The 27,184-nt window shown below is 41.0% G+C and overlaps 1 protein-coding gene across 1 annotated transcript; it reads left to right on the forward strand.

Moving 5' to 3' along the window:
- The first annotated feature begins 3,090 nt into the window (after positions 1–3,090).
- On the forward strand, positions 3,091–15,378 carry LOC131196959 (vomeronasal type-2 receptor 26-like). The gene is made up of 3 exons (XM_058180480.1): positions 3,091–3,384; positions 13,497–13,623; positions 14,474–15,378. Exons 1-3 carry the CDS (start codon positions 3,091–3,093, stop codon positions 15,376–15,378), a joined length of 1,326 nt encoding a protein of 441 aa, XP_058036463.1.
- The last annotated feature ends 11,806 nt before the right edge of the window (positions 15,379–27,184 follow it).

Consider the following 27,184-nt stretch of genomic DNA (forward strand, 5'->3'; position numbering starts at 1 on the left):
GCACGACACGGTCCAAAGCCCCAGGCGCGGCCCGTTCCCAGGCCGCAACCTGTTCTTCAGTCATGCCGTGGGTAAGATCCTCAGGGAACGGCCCAAGCTCCGTCATGAACCTCTCCGAGTCCATCAGGTGCCTGGGATGGAACCAACGCATTGGCTCCGTCTCCCTGCGGTGGTGAGCGGTGGTCCGAAAGTCTAGGCGAAGAAGAAAATGATCTGACCATGACACCGGTTCCTTCACTATATCTCCTAAATCCAGATCATTAACCCACTGACCAGAGATAAAAATCAGGTCTAGCGCGCCTCCCCCAATGTGTGTAGGGCCATCAGTTACTTGAATCAGGTCCAAGGCTGTCATGGAGGCCTGGAACTCCTGAACCATCGTTGATGACTTCACATGCACATACTTGCTTAGTTTGCATGGGTGCCACAGGCACACTTCGTGTCGTGTCCCACTCCTCCTCCGACGGCCGGGTCTGGGAAGTCTGTATCAAGCGTGGCCACGAAGCCTCTGCAGCTCTGCCAAATTCCTGTCAGAGTTCTCAGGGCAGGCAGGAATCCAAGGTGTGACTTCAGCAACCAGATGAGACTTTGCCTGACTCAAGGAATGCCAAAAAGCAGATCCTTTATATAGGCCATGGGGTGTGGCTCCATGACTCAGCACTTATCCAGGCCTGCCCCTCCCTTCCTTTTGCTGACATCGCCTCTCCATTCTCTGGAAGCAGGGATCCGTCCACTGTATCTTTCCATCCTCCTGATCTGCTGCCGACAATTCTAGCACGTGGCTGGCTTCGTGCTCGCACGCTGTAGGAGGGAGGTTTGTTTGCTCATTCTTTCCAGGCATGGTGCCAGGGCTGGGGGCTGGAGGCATGCCAGGCCGTTCCTCTTCATTATCAGACTCTGGCTCAGATAGCAGGAGATGGGAGGGGTCCAGCTGCGGAGAGGAGGGCGGGCGAGGCACAACACTTCGCACATGCACAATGCATTTGAAAACAGCTCTAAAACTTACCTTCTACTGCAGCCCTGATGAGTAAAACAGCTGAGGTGTGACCAACAAAGGAAATATAGGTCAGTATAGTGCATCGGTGGGCAGGTGGGCCCACCTGATTGTTGGAACGAACCGGTTCCCTCTAAGATGATCTTCGGAGCTACCGGTTCACCTGAACCGGTCTGACTAAGCTAAATCCCAACCCTGCATCAGGGTCTCAGTGTCCCCATCTGCCAATTGCATACTCCAAAAGAACCATCTTCACTCTTTCTAAGAAACAGCAGGTTTCTTGCATCTTGGAAAATCAGTGCAGGGTTACAAAATGTGCAGCTTGATTCCTAGCCATCTCTTCTTATTTAATGTTGAAAACAATACAGTAATATAAAAAAAGCATTTGATATTCTCTGAATGTTTTGTCAGTATAACAAATACAACAATACTACCCTTTAAGAAAGATATCAGGTGTGAGAAAGAAAAATAAATACTTACATAGCGTCAGGTCTGGAAGCCATCTTTTGCATTGGACCTTCAGGCCTGCCACATTTAGTGCTGTGGGAATCTGGGAGGGAGGATTGTACAGAGCAGGGGAAATATATAGTCATAATAACATTCCTTTCTCTGAGAATCAAGGACATCTTGCCCTGCATCTGGAGCGGTGTTCCTGGGAGGCTTCTCCAGTTGGGAGGGTGCTTTGATTGGTCCATGTGATGGACATATGGGTGCTGGGCAGGGACTTGGACTTTCCTTTGGGTGGGGAAAACCTGGAAGCTTTCAGATTCGGGTTTTCCCAGATGTGCAAATATGACATCTCTAATAAAATGGAACTTTGAGGAACTTCGGGCCTTAGAGTCTTCTTTCATTGGGGGTGTTACCTGGAACCCTGACATGTAGCTTATTTGACATCTTTATGGAAGTTGCTCAACACAGTTTTAATCCAGGATAATCTTTAACTTTCCAGTGTAGTCTAAAGCTCTGAGATATTTTTGATAGAAATCTATTGCAGTATCAAAGCTTGGAACCAAAACATTCTGAATCCGCATTGGGGTAACAGAGATCTGATGGTTTCTCCTTAAGCAGAAGAATTCTGAGCAGCACACCCAATGTAAGGTATGGTGGTGGGTTTCTACCAGTTCGCCCTGATTCGGGTGAACCAGTAACGGCAGTGGTGGGAGGCTCCGCCCACCCACCTGGACATCATCACAGCCACTCAGCGTAAGCCCAGAAGGTTCTGCGCATATGCAAAAGCCCCGCGCACAAGCAAAGCAAGTGCACACGCTCACAGTTTTGAACCGGTAGTGAAGATAAGTGGAACCCACTACTGGTAAGGTAAGTGGGTTTGTCTGACTTATCACAGATGATCATTAAAGCATTAGCATAGGTGAGATCTAAGTACTTACAAGAATTGCAACAACAGGAAACCAATATAATTAATATTATATGAGGAAAAGAGGAAACAAGTGATCACATTTAGCAGGAACGCAGAACACACCGTAAGAACAAACTCAAAGAATTCAATCAGGCTTTAACAGGATTTAGCATTACCGTATTTTTCGGAGTATAAGATGCACCTTCCCCCCCCAAAAAAGAAGGTGGAAATATTGATGCGTCTTATACACCGAATATAGTGCATTTTTGCCCTCCCCAGCACACAGGAGCACTCTGCAGGCCTCCCAAACCCTCTGCATGCCCTGTTTTTTTTTTGTTTTTTTTTTGCAAAAACAGGCTAAAAATGGCCCAATTTTTGCCTGTTTTTGTGAAAAACAGGGCGCCCAGAGGGTTTGGGAGGCCTGTAGAGTGCTTCTGGGGGCCAGGGAGGGCAAAAAACTTTTTTTTTCTTATGTACCTCTTCGAAATCTTGGTGCGTCTTATACACCGGTGCGTTATATACTCTGAAACATACGGTACTTATAATAGCCTGTACTCTAGTACCATCAAATTGCATTTGTTTTCCTGCAAGCAAATCCACCTTGTTTCACGATACACCAAATATTGCTCATTGCTATTGCCTGTCACATTATTCACGTGGTTAATGTTGCCTCACTGACCATATTTCTGCTTGCCTCAATCCCTCTATTTATCACTTATCCCTCAATTATTTTTTCAGAATGGTTTTAAAGTTGTATCAGCATTCCCTGAGTTTGGCATTCGCGGTGGAACAGATCAACTCAAACCCAAAACTCTTGTCTAACGTTACCCTGGGATTTTTCATCTCCGACAACTATTTTGATTCCCGGCTGACGTACCGTTCCACTTTGGAGCTGCTCTTCCGATCAGATCAGTTGGTTGTCAACTACAGATGTGGTACCAAGGAGAATCTTATTGTGGCCATCATTGGAGGATTTGGTGCTGACATCTCATTCTTCATGTCAGATATCATAAATCTTTATAAAATCCCACAGGTAAGATATAGGAATTGATGTGTAGGAATAATAATAATAATAATAATAATAATAATAATAATAATAATAATAATAATAATAATAATAATAATAATAATAATAATAATATTTTTTATTTATAGACCGCCCTTCTCCCAAGGACTCAGGGTGGTGTACAGCCACAAATAAAATACAGAAAGAAAAGAACAATACAAAACTAAAAACAACCCTTAAAAAACCTATTTCATATGGCTACTTATAGATAAAAATATTACCCTCTAAAATTTAAAAAAATTTAAAACCCATAAATCAATTTGATAATATAAAATTTAAGCGAGTCCAGCAAGACGAAATAAGTAGGTTTTAAGTTCGTGGCGGAAGGTCCTAAGGTCAGGTATTTTTTGGAGTCCAGGGGGAAGCTTGTTCCATAGGGTAGGAGCCCCCACAGAGAAGGCCCTCCCCCTGGGGGCCACCAGCCGACATTGCTTGGCTGACGGCACCCTGAGGAGCCCCTCTCTGTGAGAGCGCACCGGTCATTGGGAGATAGACGTTGGCAGTAGACGGTCCCGTAGGTATCCCGGTCCTAAGCCTTGAAGCGCTTTAAAGGTAGTAACTAACACCTTGAAGCGCACCTGGAAGACAACAGGTAGCCAGTGCAGTCTGCGCAGGATAGGTGTTACATGGGAGCTCCGAACTGCTCCCTCAATAACCCGCACAAACTCATTCATGAGGCAAAATTGAAGGGAATGTGGAGCAAGTATTTTTCAAGGAGGGATTAGATTATGTTTTAACGATTTTTATTTATTTATTTGTTTTATTTGTCACAACATTATATATAAGCATAAGCATGAAATAACTATATGATATATAAGCATATATATAACCATAAGTATGTAATAACTATATGAAATTGTATACAATCAAAGGGAACATTAGGACAGGAACGGTAGGCACGTTGGTGCTCTTATGCACACCCCTTACAGACCTCTTAGGAATGGGGTGAGGTCAATAGTAGATAGTTTTTGGTTAAAGCTTTGGAGATTTTGGGAAGAGACCACAGAGTCTGGTAGTGCATTCCAGGCATTAACAACTCTGTTTCTGAAGTCATATTTTCTGCAATCAAGATTGGAGCGGTTCACATTAAGCTTAAATCTATTGTGTCCTCGTGTATTGTTGTGATTGAAGCTGAAGTAGTCTTCAACAGGAAGGACGTTGTAACAGATGATTCTATGAGTTAAGCTCATAGAAGCATAGAATCGGCAAAAGAGCCTGATAAAATTTAGGAGTTGGATTTAAGCTCTGTTTGAAGTTGAGAACATAAGGTGTTCATCTAGTTTCAAGCTGATTGCGACTGTGTCATCGAACTCCCTCAGCCAAATCTACAGGATTGCTTAGAGAGCTGCATATGTCCTCTTGTGTGCCCGAAGATGTGCAGGATGTGAATTTAACAGAGATAAATAAATACAGTTCCATTTATTTATTTTTTAGAATAGAATAGAACAGAATAGAATAGAATAGAATAGAATACTTTTTTATTTTTTTATTTATAACACAACACAACATAACAGACACAAAACACATAACATATATTCCCTTTTTACAACTGTTTCGTAGCGGTGATCTCCTCATATTTACATTTTCTCCCAATTCCCTTTATAATATTTATATCCTTCTATTGGCCAAATGTGATTGGACACATAAGGAATTTGTCTTTAGTGCATAGGCTCTCAGTGTACACATTCATCAAGAATCATAAGGTACAACACTTAATGATAGTCATAGGGTACAAATAAGCAATCAAATCATATTAGGAAACAATCAATATAAATCATAAGGATACAAGCAACAAAGTTACAGTCATACAGTCATAAGTGGGAGGAGATGGGTGATAGAAACGATGAGAAGATTAATAGTAATAGTAATGTAGACTTAGTGAATAGTTTGACAGTGTTGAGGGAATTATTTGTTTAGTAGAGTGATGGCGTTCGGGGGGAAAAACTGTTCTTGTGTCTAATTATTGTGGTGCGCAGTGCTCTATAGCATCGTTTTGAGGGTAGGAGTTGAAACAGTTTATGTCCAGGCTGTGAGGGATCTGTAAATATTTTCACGACCCACTTTTTGACTCGTGCAGTATACAGGTCCTCAGTGGAAGGCAGGTTGGTAGCAATTGTTTTTTCTACAGTTCTAATTATCCTCTGAAGTCTGTGTCTTTCTTGTTGGGTTGCAGAACCAAACCAGACAGTGATGGAGGTGCAGATGACAGACTCAATCATTCCTCTGTAGAACTGGATCAGCAGCTCCTTGGGCAGTTTGAGCTTTCTGAGTTGGCGCAGAAAGAACATTCTTTGTTGTGCTTTTTTGATGACGTTTTTGATGTTAGGTGTCCATTTTAGGTCTTGAGATATGGTGGAACCTAGAAATCTGAAGGTTGTGTTGAAATCTGTTGATACTGTGTTGTCTAGAATTGTGAGAGGTGGAAGTATGGAAGGGTTTCTCCTGTATGGGAGGATTTCTCCACCATTTCTACGGTTTTGAGTGTGTTCAGTTCCAGATTGTTCCAGTTGCACCATGAGGCTAGTTGTTCAATCTCTTGTCTGTATGCGGATTCATCGTTGTTTTGAATGAGATCGATCACTGTTGTGTCATCTGTGAACTTCAGCAGTTGAACAGATGGATCATTTGAGATGCAGTCACAGCAAGTTGATAGCAATCATAATTGTGCAAGGTTCAGTTGCAATCGGACATGGTAGCTGATGCAAGCTAGGGAAAAAATGTATCAGTGGATAGTGATGAAAATACATTTCTCGGGTGGCTTGAGGCATATCAACTATAAAAACCAAGTATACATTGTATTTTAGCTTGCCTATGGCTCCTTTGCTCCAAAGACGCATGGAACAAAGATGGCGGCTTCCTTTTACCGCATGGCTCCCAATGAAAACCTTCAGATTGCAGGGATCATCCATTTGCTGAAGCACTTTGGATGGACGTGGGTTGGCCTTATAATTCTGGATGATGACAGTGGAAACAATTTCCTCGAAGCTCTGGAGCCTCTTCTTTCGGAGAACAGGATCTGCTCTGCCTTTGTGGAGAGAATGCCCAAGCAAGCATCCTTTTTTATGTTTCAAAATGCAATAGTGGATAGGATATACGTCTTTTTGATGGGCACCGAAATAAATATATTCATCTTCTACGGGGACAGCACTACACTGATGCTTCTGTTAATGTTCTTTAAATATAACGACATTTGGAGAGAAGCGGGGAAAGTATGGATTCTGAGCGCTCAAATGGATCTAATGTTAACAAGCTTACATCGACCCTCAGATCTGCAATTGTTCGACGGAGCGATTTCCTTTGATATTCACTCCAATGAATTGCCGGGGTTTGGTGAATTCCTTGGGGCCATCAAGCCATTCCAGACCCAACGAGATAGTTTGTTGAAAGAATTCTGGGAACAAGGCTTTGATTGTTTGTTTTCAGAGAGCAACCAACTAGCAGACAGTGGTGAAGCATGTACTGGGAAGGAAGATCTAAAAAAACTTCCTGGGCATTTATTTGAAATGACCGGCCACAGCTACAGTATTTACAATGCAGTCTCTGCTGTAGCACATGCTCTTCATAACGTGAACTTATTTCAGTCTAAATACAAAAGAGTAACTGAGAATAGAAGGGCTGAACTTCAAGATCAAGAAACTTGGAAGGTAATAACCTATAAATAAAAAACCCCCTTTATTTCCAGGACAGAGGTCTGCAACCTTAAACACTCAAAGAGTGTTTGGACCCATTTCCCACAGAAAAGAAAACACCAGGAGCCACAAAATCCTTCCCGTGCCTGACTATTTCCTGAGCGGCCACTGTTGTGCCTCGCTCGCTCCCCCCGCCGCAGCTGGGCCCCTCTTATCTTCTGCCGGACGCTGATAGTACAGAAGAATGTCCTGGCATGCCTCCAGCCCCCAGCCCTGGCACCATGCCCGGACAAACCGAACAAACAAACCTCCCTCCGATAGCATGTGTGCCTGAAGCCAGCCACGAGCTGGGATTACCAACAGCTGGAGACAAAACGATGCAATGGATAGATCCACGCTTCCGGAGAATGGAGAGGCGACGTCAGCAAAAGGAAGGGAGGGGCAGGCCTGGATAAGTGCTGAGTCATGGAGCCACACCCCATGGCCTATATAAAGGATCTGCTTTCTGGCATTCTCTGAGTCAGGCAAAGTCTAATCTGGATTGCTGAAGTCACATCTTGGATTCCTGCCTGCCCTGAGGACTCTGATAGGACTTTGGCAGAGCTGCAGAGGCACGCTTGATATGGACTTCCCCGACCCGGCCGTCAGAGGAGGAGTGGGACACGACAGCCACAAAACTGGCATATGTAGTTGAATTAAATGTTCTATTTTCTTCTGAAACTTTTCTTTTCTTGGATTTATCCATGGTTGACTACCAGATGTTGAAAAGCTCAATAAATCACGTGCTGGCGGGTGACGCACATTGGCAGTTGTGATGCATAGTTTGAGTGACAGGGAGCCACTGCAGAGGGGTGAAAGAGCCACATGCAGTTCCAGAGCCTCAGGTTGCTGACCGCTGTTCCAGGAGTATATTAGTTTGTAATGGTAATATTTTGTAATTAGTTTCCTACTCATTCTCAATTTATTGAGGAGATGGCAGTGTGTACAAGACACCTGGAAATTTATTCATTTCTGTAAGGGGGTTGAAGCTAAGGGGAGACATGATGACATTTTACTAGGAGTTGAAGGGCTGTCACTCAAAAGAGATTGTGGGTTTATTCTCAATAACACCACAAGCAGTTTTCTACTTCTAGAAGTCCACATTTCTTTCTCTACATTGAATCTGAAGAAACTATAGTTTCCACTGCCAAAAGATACGTCTGATAGGTTGGGTGAAATACCGTATATTTCAGAATATTTTTGGAATAGGCTGAAAATTTGGGTGCGTCTTATACACTGGATGTAGCTTTTTTGAAGCTTTTTTTTCAGCCCTAATGAGATGCTAATGAGTGATCTCCACTTCCTTGCTTTGCCTGCTCCCTCCGACTCTCAGCTGTGAAGTAATAAGGTGCTAGGAGTGAAGCGATCTCCGTGCTTCGCCTGTTTTTCTCATTGCTTCTTTCTCCAAAGATCAGGTGTGGTTAGGAAGCTGTTTTTTATCCCCAAGCAGGGGATAAAAACCAACAAACTAATGTGCTGAATCTGACCAGACTAAGGACGCTAGCCAGATGAATAGGTAGGCAGATTTCCCCCCCTATTTTCCTCCCCAAAAACTAAGCTGCGTCTTATACCCCAGTGCATCTTATATTCCGAAAAATATGATAGAATGACAGAATAACAGTATTGAAAGCTACCTTGGAAGTCTTCTACTCCAACCCCCTGCTCAAGCAAAAGAGCCTATACCAGTGATGGCGAACCTTTTTGCTGTCGCATGCCAAAAGTGGGGGGAGTGTCATGTGCACATGTGCCCACACCCATAATTCAATGCCCCCTGCACATGTGTGCATCACCCCCTGTGCTTCCCCTGCTTTTGGCATGCGATGGCACGGTGGGCCCAGTAGGCCTGTTTTTCACCATCCCCAGGCTCCAGAAGCTTTCCTGGGGCCTGGGGAGGGCAAAAATGGCTTTCCCCACCCCCCCCTCAGAGGCCCTCCAGAGGCCAGAAACGGCCCATTTCCCGACTTCCAGTGGAAACCAGAAGTGACATTTTTTGCCTTTCTAGGATCCTGGGGAGGGCAAAAAAGGCCTTCCCCAAGGCCCGAAAATCAGCTGACTGGTGTGCGCATGCAGGCTGGAGCTGAGCTAGGGCAACACTCATGTGTCCACAGATATAGCTCCGCCACCTGAGGCACGCGTGCCGTAGGTTCGCCATCACGGGCCTATACCATTTTAGACTCAGGTTGTCCAATCTTGTTGTGTCTTGCCCGCCCTCAGAGCAGCTGGGGCCTTCTTATCTGCTCCCGAACACGGAGGAATGTATGCCTCCCGACCCCAGTCCTGGCTCCATGCCCAGACAAACTGCAGAAGAAGGAGCACCTCCCGGCTCCAGCCCTGACTCCATGCCCAGGCAAACGGAGCAGCTAGACCCCTCCCCCTCCTCCACAGCATGTGAGCCTGAGGAGGGTTTATTACCAACATCTGATTGGAGTGACCCTCGCATCAGAAGATTGGATAGGCGGAGGCAACAGAAGGAAGGGAGGGGCAGGCCTTAATGAGTGCTGAGTCATGGAGCCACACCCCATGGCCTATATAAAGGATCTGCTTTCTGGCAGTCTCTGAGTCAGGCAAAAGTCGAACTTATCTTGCTGAAGTCACTTACTGGTCTCCTGCCTGCTCTGAGGACTTTGCTAGGACTTTGGGCAGAGCTGCAGAGGCAAGCCTGATTCGGATTTCCCTGACCCGGCCGTCAGCGGAGGAGTGGGACACGACAAATCTCTTCTTAAAAACCTCAGTGATGGAGCAACCAGAATCTCTAGAGCAGGGGTGTCAAACTCACGGCCCAGGGGCTGGATGCGGCCCTGCCCCCACCTGGTTTAGCAAAGGGGGGGAAAATCCTGATACATCACGTGACACCGCCGTGATGATCTGTGTTTGACACCCCTGCTCTAGAGGCAAGCTGTTCCACTGATTAATTGTTCTCACTGTTAGAAAACTTTTCTTTGGCTTGGTTCTCTCCTTGAACAGCTTCCATCCATTGCTCTTTGTTTTGCCTTAAGGTGCAGATTGGAGAATAAGTTGACCCTCTCTTCCATGTTGATCCTCTTCCAAATTGATATTGATCGGTTCCTGATTGCTTATTTGTACCCTATGACTATCATTAAGTGTTGTACCTTAGAATTCTTGATGATCTTTTCTTTTATGTACACTGAGAGCTTATGCACTGTTGGAAGAAACGTCCATCTGGGTTCAGTTCCAAGTGGGGAAAAAGACACTGGAAAAATGGAGACTGCTTGGAAATATTGTTTAATGGTGGTCAGGATCACACGGCTTGAGTTCCTGAATAGAAAAGGCCGAGATGCTGAGTGTGCCCTGTCTTTATGCTTTCTCTGAGCTTTGAGCTTCCTGGGGCACAGGAAGAGTATCCTGATTGGTTGTCAGACTCCCAGGGGCTGGGGTCTTAGCTAGCCTTTCTGGTTGATGTAATCTTCCCAGGTGCCATGTGGTGAGTTTCTGTTGCTAGATGGGTCCTATTGTGTTGCAGATGATGGTCCCATTGACAAAGGTGGGAAGAATGAGTTTCTGCCTCTGGCCCATTGATAAAGGGGGGCGGGCAGGAAGCTGCAGGGAGCTGCTTTGTCCTTAAAACATGTTTCTCCATTTCTCATCCAGGGAAATATATTCTGCCTTTTTAATATTTTCTAAAATATTTCATTCTTCTCGGGGAGGGGGTGCTAACTTCCTACAGAACCAAGACAAATTCCTTGTGTATCCAATTCACTTGACCAATAAAAAATTCTATTCTATTCTATTCTATTCTATTCTATTCTATTCTATTCTATTCTATTCTGTTCTGTTCTGTTCTGTTCTGTTCTGTTCTGTTCTGTTCTGTTCTGTTCTATTCGGCAACCCTTTAGATATTGGAACACTGCTACCATGTTACTCCTAGTACTTCTTTTCTAGACATACCAATTCCTGCAACCGTTCTTCATATGTTTTATCCTTCAGCCCACTGATCATGTTTGTTAGTCTTCTCCGCACTTTTTCTAGAGTGATAAAATGACAAAGATACTGGCTTCCCAAACTCCATATAAAGTCTTCCATTATTGGCCTCCAGAAGATGTGTTAAGCCATGACATAGCTAATTTTGCTTTTGAACCTAGTTTTTGGGATTACAGATGTCCACTACTAGCCACAATGATGTCAGTATGATGACAGATAACCCCAGTTTTGTCTCTCTTGTGGAAGGCTACAATTAAGAGTTGTGCAGTGTGTCATGGTTAAGTGATAAGTCATACTAAAAACTGACTGACAGATATCAATGGGCATTAAGTAATGCCACTTTCATTTCTATAGATATAATTTTCAGGAAATCTTGATATAATCCATTTTTTGCTTCCCATTATTTCCCTTCCTCTTCTTTTTACTTAGTTTCATCGGTTCCTCCAAGGCCTTTCCTTCAATAATTCCCTTGGAGAAACTGTGTCCATCAACCATTATGGAGAAGTTTGTTCTGGATTTGATATGATAAATGTGGTCATGTTTCCAAACAACTCCTACTACAAAGTGAAAATTGGAAAACTGGATCCCACAGCACTTGAAGGAAACGGATTTGTGATTCATGAAGATTTAATTGTGTGGCATAAATATTTTAAACAGGTATCGGTTTTAAGGTGTTTTTATTATTTCAGATAAAAATTTGGAGATCAGGGATTAGTTTAAGGGTATGATCTGTTTTCTGATCCTTTAATCAAATCAAATTTAGCACTCTGTACTCAAGGTATAGCTGCATTTTCCTGCCTGGGAAAAGTATAAATTGAATTTTTTTACTTGATTTTTTAAAAAAATATAGGGAATATGCTATCCCAGCTGAGTGAAATATATTTAAGAAAAACTAAATAATAAATGTAATAAATATAAAAATAATTGAGAATATAATAAAAAGAGCTCCCACCCCCTTTTAGACAAGTTGTCAGAAATTGGAGAATTAGTGGACTAAGAAATGTTGCATATTTTGCCTTTATTGTAGTTGACACAGCAAAGCTTTACTTCAATCAAGTCAAATTTAACACTCTTTATTCAAGGTATAGCTGCATTTTCCTGGATGGGGAACGTATAATTGGAAATAATTTACATGTTTTTTTTTTAATATAGCGAATATTATATATAGCGGGGAATTATGCTATTATCCCAGCTGAGTGAAATAAATTTCAAGAAAAATTAAATAATAAACATAATAAATATTATAATAAATATAAAAATAATTGAGAATAGAATAAAAAGAACTGCCACCCTCTTTGAACAACTCATCAGAAATTGCAGAATCAGTGGACAAAGAAATTGTTGTTGACACAACAAAGCTTCTGAGTTAGTTGTATAAACAACTGTGCAAAAAGGGAACAATTGATCCATTGTGTCATTTTTGGGACAGTATTATCTGAAAAATCATCATCCACCAACAAGAAAGAGTAGAAGGAAAATACCCAACTTTAATCCTTGCAGTTAGCGCTCGGAGACACACTTAAGGGGCTTATTTTTTTATTTGTCGTCCACCTCTACTATGCTAAGTATTGAGTCTCAGGGCAGATGTTTTTAAAGCTACTTTTTTTCAGTTAGTCTAGAGAGAAGAAGGGAGGGAATAGCTTGGAAGCAACCTTAGTCAATATTGAAGAAGTTTTGCAGAAGGGGCAAGTCATTTCATGATCCTATGATGCTATAGAACAGTGCACACCAAGACTAGTAGACACAAGAACAGTTTTTTCCCCGAACGCTATCACTCTGCTAAACAAATAATTCCCTCAACACTGTCAAACTATTTACTAAAATCTGCATTATTATTAATCTTCTCATTGTTCCCATCACCAATCTCTTTCCACTTATGACTGTATGACTGTAACTTTGTTGCTGGTAATCCTTATGATTTATATTGATATTGATTGTTTCCTGATTGCTTAATTTTACCCTATGGCTATCATTAAGTGTTGTACCCAGTAGTGGGTTTCAAATCCCGGCGCTACTGGGATCAGTAACGACGAGTTTTGTGGGTGCACACGCGCGATACTTCTGCACACGCGCAAAAGCTTGTGTGCATGCACAGAGATGTCTGGGTGGGTGGGTGGAGCTTCTTGCCACCGCCGCTACTGGTTCACCGATCCAGGGCGAACCGGTAACAATCCACTACTAGTTGTACCTTATGATTCTTGACAAATGTATCTTGTCTTTTCATGTACACTGAGAGCTTATGCACCAAAGACAAATTCCTTGTGTGTCCAATCACACTTGGCCAATAAAGAATTCTATCTATCTATTTATCTATCTATCTATCTATCTATCTATCTATCTATCTATCTATCTATCTATCTATCTATCTATGACCCCCCCCCCCTTACTCTATTTATGCTGATAGATTAAAGGATGATTGTCCAGGATTACTCGGGACCTTCAGTCCTGAATTCCATCTTCATGTTTCAACAGGTCTTGCCCCGTTCAGTGTGTAATGAACCCTGTCCTGCTGGCTATCAGAAGAAAAAGAAAGAGGGGGAGAAATTTTGCTGCTATGATTGTGATCCATGTTCTGAGGGGAAGATGTCAAACATGTCAGGTAAATTATTTTCTATTTACCTTCTCCTCTCCTCTCCTCTCCTCTCCTCTCCCCTCCACTCCTCCCCTCCCCTCCCCTCTCCTCTCCTCTCCTCTCCCCCCCACTCCTCCCCGCTCCTCTTCTCTCCTCTTCACTCCACTCCTCTCCTCTCCCCTCCACTCCTCCCCTCCCCTCTCCTTTCTTCTCTGATATACAGAATTTCTGGTCAATAATTTTTATTTAGGTACACAACTGATTTATTTCCTTCATTTATTCTAGTACCAATTCTCACACTGGAAGACTTCACAAGGTGTTGTTCTTGATAATGGGTAATACTAGACTAAAACCCTTTCAAATAATTCCTATAATAAATAAAAAGAACGATAGAGGCCAAAATCAATAGACAGAAACAAACATCCCTACATATCTTTGTGCCCAGAGAAAAACAGCCACATTTGACCATATGATTGAAGCCCAATGCCTTATTTAATGAGTGTGTTATATATAGGACACCCCTAAAAATGGTCAGAGCTTCAGTCACAGAGTTGGACCCAACATGGCAATGGGATTTTAGGAAGATTCTGGAATATTTCCAGTGTGGAGCTTCCTGACTTTGACTGTCACTATTAAGAGAAGATTCCCACCTCAATAAATTACTTTCGGATCTCATCTAACGAGCTAATCAAACAGTTTTCAAACTTAACCACTTTAAGAGGTGAATGAAATTTTCCAGATAGAATTCTTAAGAGTTGAAGTCCAGGTTTTGTGTAATGGCCAAGTTTACAAAACACTGATGTAATCTAAATTATATGTTTTTCTTGGTGCTCCATGCTAAGATTTGAATGCTTCAAGGCCTCTCTCTTATTTGCAGACATGATTGCCTGTTCGGAATGTCCAGAAGATCAGTATCCAAGTAAGGACAAAGTTCGATGCATCCTCAAAATCATAATTTTCCTAACCTTTGAAGAACCTTTAGGGATCAGTTTAGTTGTGATTGCTGTTTTATTTTCAGTCATGACCATGTTCATACTTGGAATATTTATCAAATATAAAGACACCCCTATGGTTAAAGCAAACAATAAGGACCTAACTTACATTCTCCTCCTCTCTCTTCTGCTTTGCTTCCTCTGCTCTTTCCTTTTCCTGGGAAAACCTCTTAAACTAATTTGCTTCCTCCGACAATCCGTGTTTGGCCTTATTTTCTCTGTGGCCATTTCTTCCGTGTTGGCCAAAACCATCATGGTCATTGCAGCTTTCATGGCCACCAAACCAGGATCTGGGATGAGAAAATGGTTGGGGAAAAAACTTTCCTTCTTAATTGTTTTTTCTGGGTCTTTCATTCAAGCAGGCTTTTGTCTGGCATGGATGATCACTTCTCCCCCCTTTCCAGAACTTAACATGAAATCCATGGCTGAAGAGATCATAGCAGAATGTAACGAAGGGTCTGTTGTGATGTTTTATCTTGTCTTGGGCTATATGGGGTTTCTGTCTCTGATCAGCTTCATGGTGGCTTTCCTAGCTAGGAACCTGCCAGATACTTTCAATGAGGCCAAGTTCATCACTTTTAGCATGTTGATGTTTTGCAGTGTTTGGTTAACTTTTGTTCCGACATATTTGAGCACCAAAGGAAAGTATATGGTAGCTGTGGAGATCTTCTCCATCTTAACTTCCAGTGCTGGGTTATTGGCATGTATCTTCCTCCCCAAATGCTACATAATTTTGCTGAGGCCTGACCTCAACAGCAAAGAGCAACTTGTAAAGAAAAAACATTTTTGACTATTAAATTGTGGGTATATTTATTTCTATTGTGAAATGGAATTAGTAAGCCTTTTCTAATAATAAAAACTATGTTTGTTTGTTAGCTATGGCAATTTTACTGATATTTAATTTGCATGACACTATAACAGTGTTTGTCAAACTCTTACCAGCAGATATAGAAAATAAAATATTTCATTTTATAATGCATGATTCTGCTTTCAATAAAGTATTTTTTCTGGCTTCCGGTTTGGCTCCGCTGTGTTAATGGCGGCGATTTCAGTCCGCCCGTTCTTTGTGATTCTGTGAGAGCTGTTTAGACAGTGCTAATCTTCTGTCAACAGCTCGTAAATCTCTGCCCTCGGGCAAAGAGGGGGAGATGAGCATTTGAACTGAAGTTTGAGCCCCCAAGAAAAGCCCCAGAATGATTTCTGGTGGTTTGATGGGAAACGCTCCTTCGATAGTTCAAAAAAAGCTCCAGAGTCCAGAACGCCTCTGCAAAAGCAGAGCAAAACGCAGCGTCCATCTCCGTGACTGAAGAGGATTAATGATAAATTTTCAACACGGAAGAATCGAAAGCAGGAGGGCTGGCATTTGTTTGTAAGATGATTTTAACTCCCTGACAGAGAAGTTATTTGAAGAGTGGAGATGAAGAAAGATGGCGTTTTGTTTTTTGAAAGTGAAAGCTAAGGAAATGCTGATTACAATTGCTGGTGTGGAACCTCTAAGAAGAAAATAACAAGATTTTTTTTTTCTAAATGGAATTCTTTTTTTTAAAAAAAAAAATCTATTTCTTTTTTTATTATCTTTTTTTTACAGTGTTTAAGAAGAAAAATTTATTGGGTTTTTTTTTCTTTTTATTCCCTCCCCCTTTTTTTCTTCTTCTTCTTCTTGATATTACTTAGTTTAAAAATGGCTTTTAAGCAAAGAGATTTAACCACTTCTAAATTATTGGAAATATCTTCACTTCAGGTACGGAAATTGAAAGAAGATATTAAAGACAGTCTAAGGAATTTTTTACAGGAGCTTATGGAGGCTCATCTTTCAGAAATAGATCAAAAATTTAATGAAATGGAGAAAGAAATACTGGATTATAAAGATTTGGTGGAAGAGCAGAGTAAGGAGATGAAAAAATTAAAGGAATCAATTACTCCATTATTGTTATCTAGTACACAGACAGAAGAAAGACTGAATGAATTTAACCAAATTAATTTAGATTTGCAAAGGAAAATAGATGAAGTTCAAATTAATTTGAATTTAGAAAATAAAATAGATGATATTCAGGTTAAGGCTGATAAGGCAGAGGAAGAAAGGGTTATATTACAATATAAATTAATGGAATATGCTATAAGGGTAAGGGTTTAAGAGAATTTAAAGAGGAAAATTTGAAAGAGATTTTTATTCAGGCCTTTGCCCAGATAGAGGAATGGAACCAGAAGATTTTGAAGTTAATATTGAAAAATTTATCGTGTTAATTCCTGGTGGGCAAGGCAGAAGTGTTTACCGAGAGATGTGGTTATTTATTTTACAAATAAGAGGATTAGGTATGGAATTTTGCAAGCATTTTATAAAAATAAATTTCAAATATTAGGACAAGATATAATAATGATGAAGGAAATTCCTCCTAAAATGTTAAGAAAGAGAAAAGAATTTGCCTTTCTGGTGGATGAGCTTAAGAAACATCAGATATATTTTAGATGGGAGGTTCCAGCAGGTTTAACACTGAATTATAAAGGAAGAAAAGTATTTTCTCAATACAATTTGTAAAGCACGAGATTTTTATACTAATGTATTAAAGATTGGGAATTCTTTGTTAACAGATGTTAAGTTGAATGGTGAATAGATGGTTGAAAATGTGTAAGATAGAAGAAGGAGGAGAATGTTTAACTTTATTAAATATGATTATGGTTAATTTTTGTAAATGACTTATTGTGGATATAAATGTGTAATTTTAGGGGTACTATATGATATATTAAAGGTATAAAGGAATAGGAAGATGGAATATTGTTTAATTTTGGAGGATAGATAGTAAAATTTAGGAACTTGGATTAAATATTATATTTAAGAGATGGATGTAATGTTAATTAGAATGTAATTGTTATAATAGATATATTGTGGATGATATAGGTGTAATTTTAACAATGTTATTTGACATAAGTAAGGTAAAGTGAAGATTTTAATTATTACAATTGACACTTTGGATATTTGTAATATTATTTGTTGTATATATAAATGTTAAAGATGTGAAAAGATGGACTATTGCTTACCCCTGAAGGTTGGACAGAAAAATTAAAGAAACTAAGTCGGAAATATGAACTATTTTTGAGAGATTGCTAAGAGAAGAAAGATATTTTAGAAGAAACCTTGGTGAATATTGGAAGATGGAACGTTGTTTTGATATTGATTGATGAAGGTTGGATATTAAAACTACGTACTTTATTCAAGAATAAACACTAACTCAATTGGAAACTTTGGAGAATTCTAGGAGTGGAATGGTCTGATATATAATGGAGTGGAAGAAAAGTATCTTCTTTGTCTTTGGAAGGAGTGGAGGTTTTAAGGAACGACTATGGATTATGATTTGTGCTAGATTTTAATTTTGTTGTTAGTTTTATACCCTGTACTCGGTTCTCGGAAGTCCTGGGGGTGGGGGAGGAAGGAAGGGAGGGAGGGGTAGAAAATGGATTGATAGTTAATGTACAAAGATGATTGAAGATGTATAATTAATGTAAGATCGGACCTGCCTGGTTACTACTTTAGAATGAAGGGAAAGAAGGAGTAGAAGAGAGAAGGAGGAAAGAGAAGAGGAGGAGGAGGAAAGGAAGGAAGGAAGAGGGGAAGAGGGAGAAGAAAGGAATAGGGAGGAAAGAGGAGAGGATGTAGATAAGAGAGGGGGAGGATGGTTATGGAAAGTAGAAGAAGGTAAAGAAGGAGAGTAAAAGGAAAAGGAAGGGGGTGGTGACCAGGCAGATCCGATTAATTGTATATGAGGGTACATTAAATATGTTATTGGATATGTTATTGGATAAGAATGTCAAAATAAAACTTTTTAAGAGAAAAAATAAAGTATTTTTTCTTAGTTCTGATTATTTACAGGACCTATTGAATGAATCAAGTGAAAGGTCTCCTTCCAAGTTTGGTAACTATAAACAATGATCTAATATAGGCAACATACTTTGGATCTTATCATCATGAAGCGGAGAAGAGAAAAAGAAAGGGATGGAAAAAAGAAAAAAAATTATAAAGAATGTGCTTCCAATATTCTTAATAGCAATTACAAGTAAATTTCTAATGTAAAGCAATAGCAGAATATACATTTCTCTCTCTATGGTTGCAACACACATATACATATTAATTTAGGACCAGAGATGAAATGCTATCGGTTCGCACCAGTTCGGGTGAAACGGTAGTGATAAAAGCTACCAGTTTGGGCGAACCGGTAGCAAAAAAAAAGCTACCAGTTCATTCAAACCAATATTTCCGATGATCAGTGGCTCAGGCTGTAAAACAGCCTGTTATTAAACACAGCTGCTTGCAATTACTGCAGGCTCGAGTCCCACCAGGCCCAAGGTTGACTCAGCCTTCCATCCTTTATAAGGTAGGTAAAATGAGGACCCAGATTGTTGGGGGCAATAAGTTGACTTTGTATATAAATATACAAATAGAATAAAGACTATTGCCTTATACACTGTTAGCCGCCCTGAATCTTCGGAGAAGGGCGGGATATAAATGCAAATAAAAAAAACAAAAAAACCCCAATGCTTTGAGCTCCAAACACATAGTGCTTATAAGCAGTATCCTGAATAAGAGGAAGCGAGTTTCCTCTTCTTGTTAGTCCTCACCAGTCTCTGTATGGACTTTCTACCTGAGGCACTGCTGCCACCAAACGAAACAGTGCTGTAGTTTGTTAAAATGCTCTTACTTGTGCCTCTGTAAAAAGTGGCCAGGAGAGAAGGAGAAAGATGTGCTCCCCTTATCTGATATAGGAAATGCAGATCCTGGTTTGCATGCTTCACTCAGGATGATGTGTGGAGTGACTAATTCTGATTGTTAGTTATCTGTACCCCCAGATACTTAAGACTGTTGATCACCTCTACTCACCTGCGAAAGGGATCCTGGAGTCCTAGTAGACAATCATATGTATATGAGCCAATTGCAGCTGCCCCCAAAACCAATGCAGTCCTAGACTGCATGAACAGGGGGATAGAATCAAGATTACATGAAGGGTTAACACCACTTTATAATGCCTTGGTAACGCCACACTTGGAATATTGCACCCAGTTTTGGTTGCCACAATATAAAAATGATCTTGAGGCTCTAGAAAGAGTGCAGAGAAGAGCAACAAAGATGATGAGAGGACTGAAGGCATATGAAAACTGGTTGCAGGAATTCAGTATGTCTAGTCTAGTGAAAAGAAGGACTAGGGGTGACATGATTGCTGTGTTCCAATATCTAAGGTGCTACTACAGAGAAGAGTGGTCAATCCAGTGGTGGGCTGCTGTCTGTTCCAATGATCAGTTGGCCCTGCCATCTGGCCCTGCCTATGCTGTCCTATATCCCCTTCTTTCTTGCTCAGCTGAATTGTGCGGCACAGCTTTCTTCCATGCCTCCGCAGTTCCTACGTACTGGGGCTGCCTTAGAAGATAAGCTGATTTCTATGAAAGTGCCGTAGTTTGGAAGCTGCATGCTATCATGGAAGGTGTGCGTGCTCAGAGGCTGTTAAAGTATGTTTAGCCCACCACTGGGTCAATCTATTCTCCAAAGCACCTGAAGGCAGGAGAAGAAGCAATGAATGGAAAGTAATGAAGGAGAGAAGTAACCTAGAGTAAAGGACAAATTTCCTGACAATTAGAACAATTAATCAGTGGAACAACTTGCCTCCAGAAGTTGTAGATGCTTCCGCACTGGAAAGGTTTTTAAGAAGAGATCAGACAACCATTTGTCTGAAAGGCTATAGGGCCATGATGGCGAACCTATGCCACATGTGCCACAGGTGGTCCTCTCTGTGAGCATGCGAGCCATCGCCCAGCTCAGTTCCACTGCACATGCGCGCATGCTTCCCACTGGCCAGCTGATTTTTGGGTCTGCCCTGCAAGCGAGAGACACACATGCATGAATGGGGGGAACCTACCTTTCTCCTCACTTTCTGCTGCCTTCGCATTCCAAGATCTCCAGAGATTCCCCCCCCCCCAGGGCTGTTCTGGGAGGTGAGGCTTCCCCCCCCAGCTGTTTTGGAAGGCAAAGGCTTCCCCCCCCCAGCCATTTTGGAGGCTTTTGCCCCCCTCTCAGCCATTTTGGAGGCTTCCTCCCGCCATTTTGGAAGCTTTCCCCCTACCTCCCAGCCATTTTGGAGGCTTCCTCCCGCCATTTTGGAAGCTTTCCCCACCTCCCAGCCATTTTGGAGGCTCCCCCAGCCATTTTGGAGGCTTCCCCAGCCATTTTGGAGGCTTTTGCCCCCAGCCATTTTGGAGGCTTCCTCTCAGCCATTTTGGAGGCTTTTCCTCCTGCTCACAGCCATTTTGGGGCTTCCCCACCTCCCAGCCATTTTGGAGGCTTCCCCAGCCATTTTGGAGGCTTCCCCAGCCATTTTGGAGGCTTCTCCCCAGCCATTTTGGAGGCTTTTGCCCCCAGCCATTTTGGAGGCTTCCTCTCAGCCATTTTGGAGGCTTTTCCTCCTGCTCACAGCCATTTTGGGGGCTTCCCCTCCCTCCCAGGCATTTTGGAGGCTTCTCCCCCAGCCATTTTGGAGGCTTCCCCCCCTCCCAGCCATTTTGGAGTCTTCCCCCTCCCAGCCATTTTGGAGTCTTTTCCCTCCCTCCCAGCCATTTTGGGAGGCAAAGGCTTCCCTCCCCCAGTGCTGTTTTGGGATGTGAGGACAAAAGGGGGGGTTGCGCATGCATGCGCAGGGGGAGGAGGGTCATGTGTGCATGGGGGGGTCGCATGTGCATGCAGGGGATCACCTGCATATGTAGGGGGAGGGGCATGTGGGAGGGGCATTGCATTATGGGTGTGGGCACTTGCTCATGCTTTTGAGGAAAAAAATGGTTAGCCTTCACTGGTATAAGGTTTCCTGCTTGAGCAGTGGATTGGACTAGAAAACTTCAAATGTCCCTACCATCTCTGTTATTCTGCTCTTCTATTATTCCTAACTCTAACTGGCATCAAGAAAACCACCTTAAGTCTTAATGGGATTTAATGGGATTCACACAAATCTTGAATGCTCCTTCAAGCTCTTGGAGGATATTTTGGGATGGGTCTTCAAAAAACAAAGATGCCCAGTGAACTGTCAACCAGAATCAGTATGTATCACGCATGGATTTATTATGCATCTCCCTATTTTACAAAAGAATAAGGAACCCCTAGACCAGGGGTCTGCAAACTTGGCTCTCTTAAGACTTGTGGACTTCAACTTCAACTTCAACTTGTGGAGTTGAAGTCCAGAAGTCTTAAAAGAGCCAAGTTTGCAGACCCCCGCCCTAGACCATCATCCTCAGTGACTCCTTTAAAGTTCATTGGTTTCCTATAGAAATACTTTTGGACAACACAGAGATTTCAGTTTTGAACATTTGGCTGGGGAAGAATCCCCTGGGTAAAGGTAAATTTTACAGAAATAATTAATTAATTAATTAATTAATTAATTAATTTAATTTTATCATAACAATATACACAAGCATAACAAGCATAAAACAAAAGATTATATAATATATAAACATATATATGAGGAGAAACAAGGTAGTATAATCATATATATATATATAGGGGAAGAAACAATAGGACAGGAATGGTAGGCACATTTGTGCTCTTATGCACGCCCCTTAGAGTCTTCTTAGGAATGTGGTGAGGTCAGCAGTGGATAGATTTTTAATAAAACTTTTGGGGTTATGAGAAGAGACCACAAAGTCAGGTGATGCATTCCAAGCATAGATAATTTTGTTACAGAAATCGTGTTTTCTGCAATCTAAACTGGTGCGGTTGACATTAAGTTTAAATCTGTTGGTAGCTCTTGTGTTATTGTAGTTGAAACTGAAGTAGTCATTGGCAGGAAGGACATTATAACGGATGATTCTATGAGCTAAACCCAGATCCTGTCGAAGGCGACGAAGTTCCAAGTTTTCTAGACCCAGGATATCAAGTCTGGTGGAATAAGGTATTTTATTGGTTATGGAGGAATGGAGAACTCTTCTCGTAAAATACCTTTGGACTCGCTCAACTGTAATGATATCAGATATATGGTATGGGTTCCAGACAGGTGAGCAGTAATCAAGAATTGGCCTAGCAAAAGTTTTATATGCTCTGGTCAGTAGCGTGGTGTTTTTGGAAAAGAAGCTATGTAGAATTAAGTTAACAACTTTTAGAGCCTTTTTTGCTATATCGTTGCAGTGCGCTTTGGCACTTAGATCATTAGATATAAAAACTCCAAGGTCTTTGACTGGGTGGGGGTCATCTGTGAGGTAATGTCCATCAAGCATGTACTTAGTGATTGGGTTCTTTCTTCCAATATGTAGGACTGAGCATTTGCTGGTTGAGATTCGTAGTTGCCAAATTTTGACCAAGTGGTTAGATGATCAAGGTCTTTTTGAATTGTTGATATATTTTCAGTGGTGTTAAAAAGTTTGACATCATCAGCAAAGAGAACACAGTCACTTGAGATGTGATCACAAAGATCATTTATGAATACTATAAAGAGAGTTGGTCCAAGAACACTACCTTGAGGAACACCACTCTTGACAGGAACAGGATTTGATAGTGCACTACCAACCTTAACCACTTGTTGTCTGTTCGACAGAAAAGCAGATATCCAGTTGTGTAAGGGTCCTGAAATGCCATAGGATTTTAATTTTAGAAGAAGTTTATCATGTACTACTGAGTCAAAAGCTTTACAGAAGTCTATGTATATTGCATCTATTGTTTTACCTAGATCAAGATTTGTAGTCCATAGGTTTTTCCAGTGGAGAAGTTGTAAATTGCATGATAATTTTTTTCTGAAGCCAAATTGTTTATTTGAAAGTAAGTTGTGTAATTCTAAGTGCAAGGTAATGGATTGGTTGATGATGGATTCCATTACTTTGCAGGCGATGCAGCATAGGGAGATTGGTCTATAATTTTCAACTAAGCTGGGGTCGCCTTTTTTGAAAATTGGAACGACTGTGGCTAGTTGAAAATTGGAATGACTGTGGTTCGGTTCTGCAACCCAACAAGAAAAACACAGACTTCAGAGGATAATTAGAACTGCAGAAAAAATAATTGCTACCAACCTGCCTTCCATTGAGGACCTGTATACTGCACAAATCAAGAAGAGGGCCGTGAAAATATTTGCAGATCCCTCGCATCCTGGACATAAACTGTTTCAACTCCTACCCTCAAAACGATGCTATAGAGCACTGCACAACAGAACAACTAGACACAAGAACAGTTTTTTTCCGAAAGCCATCACTCTGCTAAACAAATAATTCCCTCAACACTGTCAGACTATTTACTGAATCTGCACTACTATTAATCGTTTCATAGTTCCCATCACCAATCTCTTTCCACTTATGACTGTATGACTATAACTTGTTGCTGGCAATCCTTATGATTTATATTGATATATTGACCATCAATTGTGTTGTAAATGTTGTACCTTGATGAACGTATCTTTTCTTTTATGTACACTGAGAGCATATGCACCAAGACAAATTCCTTGTGTGTCCAATCACACTTGGCCAATAAAATTCTATTCTATTCTATTCTATTCTATTCTATTCTATTCTATTCTATTCTATTCTATTCTATTCTATTCTATTCTATTCTAGTGACCAGAGATTGGGAAGGGAACTGGTTGTGAAAGTTTTATTAAAGATTATACTTAGGGGTTCTGCTAAATTACTAGAAAGTTTTTTTAAGAAGTAGGCACAAAGTCCATTAGGTCCAATGGATACAGATGGTTTCAAGTTGCGAAGAGCTTTTCCAACATTATCTTCAGTAAAATCTATATTTGTTAAGTCGTCATACTCATTTCTTGTACGATTTGGGAATGTGGGATAAGTGTCATCACTGTTGACAAAAACTGAGCCAAAGAATTTGTTAAAGAGGTTTGCTTTAGTTGTTTCGTTATTGTATTCTTTTTGTATTGTATTGTATAATACTACATGATACTTTTATGTGGCATCTCCCTTGAAAACTAAGGGCATGGTTGTCTTCAAACATGTAATGTGGAAGTGAAATAATTGCTCTCCAAATCCCAGGAGGTTCCATTTGTGAGGGGTGACTATTTATGGGCAATTGAGTTAAATGACACTCATTGATGTTTTATGGCACGGTTCCAGCAACTTTCCACAAAATACCAGAGAAATATTTCAAAGGTCAGTCTGGAAGAGATTATAAAACCTTTCACCCCTGCATCTGATGACAAAGAGGCAGGTAGGATCTTGTCACTTAGGAGTCTGGTGGTGAGTTCCATGCACTGGAATCTGCTTGTCCATCAGGGCATGCTTTGCAAACCGTGCTGATTTCAAACAACGAAATGGCAGAGCTGATGTAATGATGTACGTTAACAGGGCGTCTTCCTAGATTTTGTAGTAGATGGGACGTATGGAGCGGTGGGATTCTAGACAGTAAGAAATAAGGCTGCACTAGCAAAAAAAAATGTTGAATGTTGCGATCCTACTCTGGTTGCTGGTTGACGTGAAGTGCCCGATGGATGCCACATCTTGCCCCAGAAGTGATCCTTCTCGTCTCCTTCATGAATGGTACCAACCAGGAAACCTTCTTATTGGCGGGATCACAGCTCAGAATATATACGTATTAGAGGAACATTCCTTTGAAGAGCATCCTTCACAGAAGTCCTTTCTGCCACCTTTGTAAGAAACTTCCTTTTCCTTTTTCTTCATTTCTGAAAGAAAGGCTCAAGAGTGCTTTTGTGAATTAAGCCGAGTAAATTGCGAGGTTTCCCACCAGCTTTTCACCACTATGAGTCACCACATAGACACATAGACACACCACATTTCTGACATCAGTACAATTGAACATGTCCAGAAATATTTTACAAGAAGAGTTCTCCACTCTTCTGAAAACAACAAAATACCTTATCCCACCAGACTTGAAATCCTAGGCTTAGAAAACTTAGAACTCGGTCGCCTTCGACAAGACCTAAGTTTAACTCATAGAATCATCTATTGTAATGTCCTTCCTGTTAAAGACTACTTCAGCTTCAATTGCAATAATACAAGAGCAACCAATAGATTCAAACTTAATGTTAACCACTTTAATCTAGATTGCAGAAAATATGACTTCTGTAACAGAGTTATCAGTGCTTGGAACACATTTCCTGACTCTGTGGTCTCTTCTCATAATCCAAAAAGCTTTAACCAAAAACTATCTACTATTGACCTCACTCCATTTCTAAGAGGTCTGTAAGGGGCGTGCATAAGAGCACCAATGTGCCTACTGTTCCTGTCCTATTGTTTTTCTTTTTTCTTCTTTTCTTTTTTTCTTCTTATATATATATGCTTATACTTCCTTATATTACCTCATATATATGTTTATATACTATATAATCTTTTTATGTGATGCTTATATATAATGTTCTGACAAAATAAATAAATAAATAAAATAAATAAATAGACAATGTCATTGCCAGGCCCTTTGTATGCAGGAAGATTCAAACTCGATTGCAGAAAATACGACTTCTGCAACAGAGTGGTCAACACCTGGAATGCTCTAACCGACTCAGCTGTTATAGTCTCAAACTCTCACAGCTTCAACCTTAAACTCTCTACCGTGGACCTCACCCCATTCCTAAGAGGTCCGTAAAGGGGGTGTTCATAAATGCACCAGCGTGCTTGCCGTCCCCTGTCTTACTGACCCCAATTATCTGTATTTACTTTATTTACTTTATTTTTATTTTGTCAATCATATATAAGATAGCAGATAAAAGTATAAACATTATTTGGATACATGAAAAGAGTAAGTAAAAAGGAATCTTAGGATAGGGATGGTAGGCATGTGGGTGCACTTATGCACGCCCCTTACAGACCTCTTAGGAATGGGGTGAGGTCAACAGTAGACAGTTTAAGCTTAAAGTTTTGGGGGTTTGGGGAAGAGACCACAGAGTCAGGTAGTGCATTCAAGGCATTGACCACTCTGTTGCTGAAGTCATATTTTCTGCAATCCAGTTTGGAGCGGTTTACCTTGAGTTTGTATCTATTATTTGCTCGTGTATTGTTGTGGTTGAAGTTGAAGTAGTCATTGACAGGTAGGACATTGCAGTAGATAATTTTATGTAGTATGCTTATATCAGACTGAAGTCGGAGAACTTCCTTTGTTCGTTTTTATACCTATACTTGTTATCTTGTACATCTTTGACAAACAAATAAATAAATAAAATAAAGATCATTGTTTTTGTGATGAGTTAGTGATCTATTTTGACTTCTCCTTCATACTAAACGAAGTTCCACTAGTCACCTTCTTTTCTAATCTTGCCGAAGGTGGAAGAAATGTTCACACGGCTTCAAAACATGCTCTGGAAGTTGCAGATTTAATGATTCCAATCCTGGAGTCATGTGCCACTCAGTTAGGGTGAGATATTGCAGTCTCCTGCTGGAGCAGGATAGTGAAATCTGGTGCCGAGTTTTGTTAAAAACTGCAGGATTGTGTGGAGAGGATTTTCTGTCTGGAACCTACATTAAGTATTGTGGAAATTTGGTCGCCCATGGAGTATCTCTGTTGCTGTTTGTAAGGTGCTCCTGGCACTTATGAAAGTTTTGAGTGTTATCTTGCTTAGAATGCTTTTTATGTTATGCTTTTCAATCTGTTTTAGCTAATAAAGATTGTTACTATTGTTTAAGCC

The sequence above is a fragment of the Ahaetulla prasina genome, chromosome 4 (genome assembly GCF_028640845.1).
Source record: "Ahaetulla prasina isolate Xishuangbanna chromosome 4, ASM2864084v1, whole genome shotgun sequence".
Classification (NCBI taxonomy): Eukaryota; Metazoa; Chordata; class Lepidosauria; order Squamata; family Colubridae; genus Ahaetulla; species Ahaetulla prasina.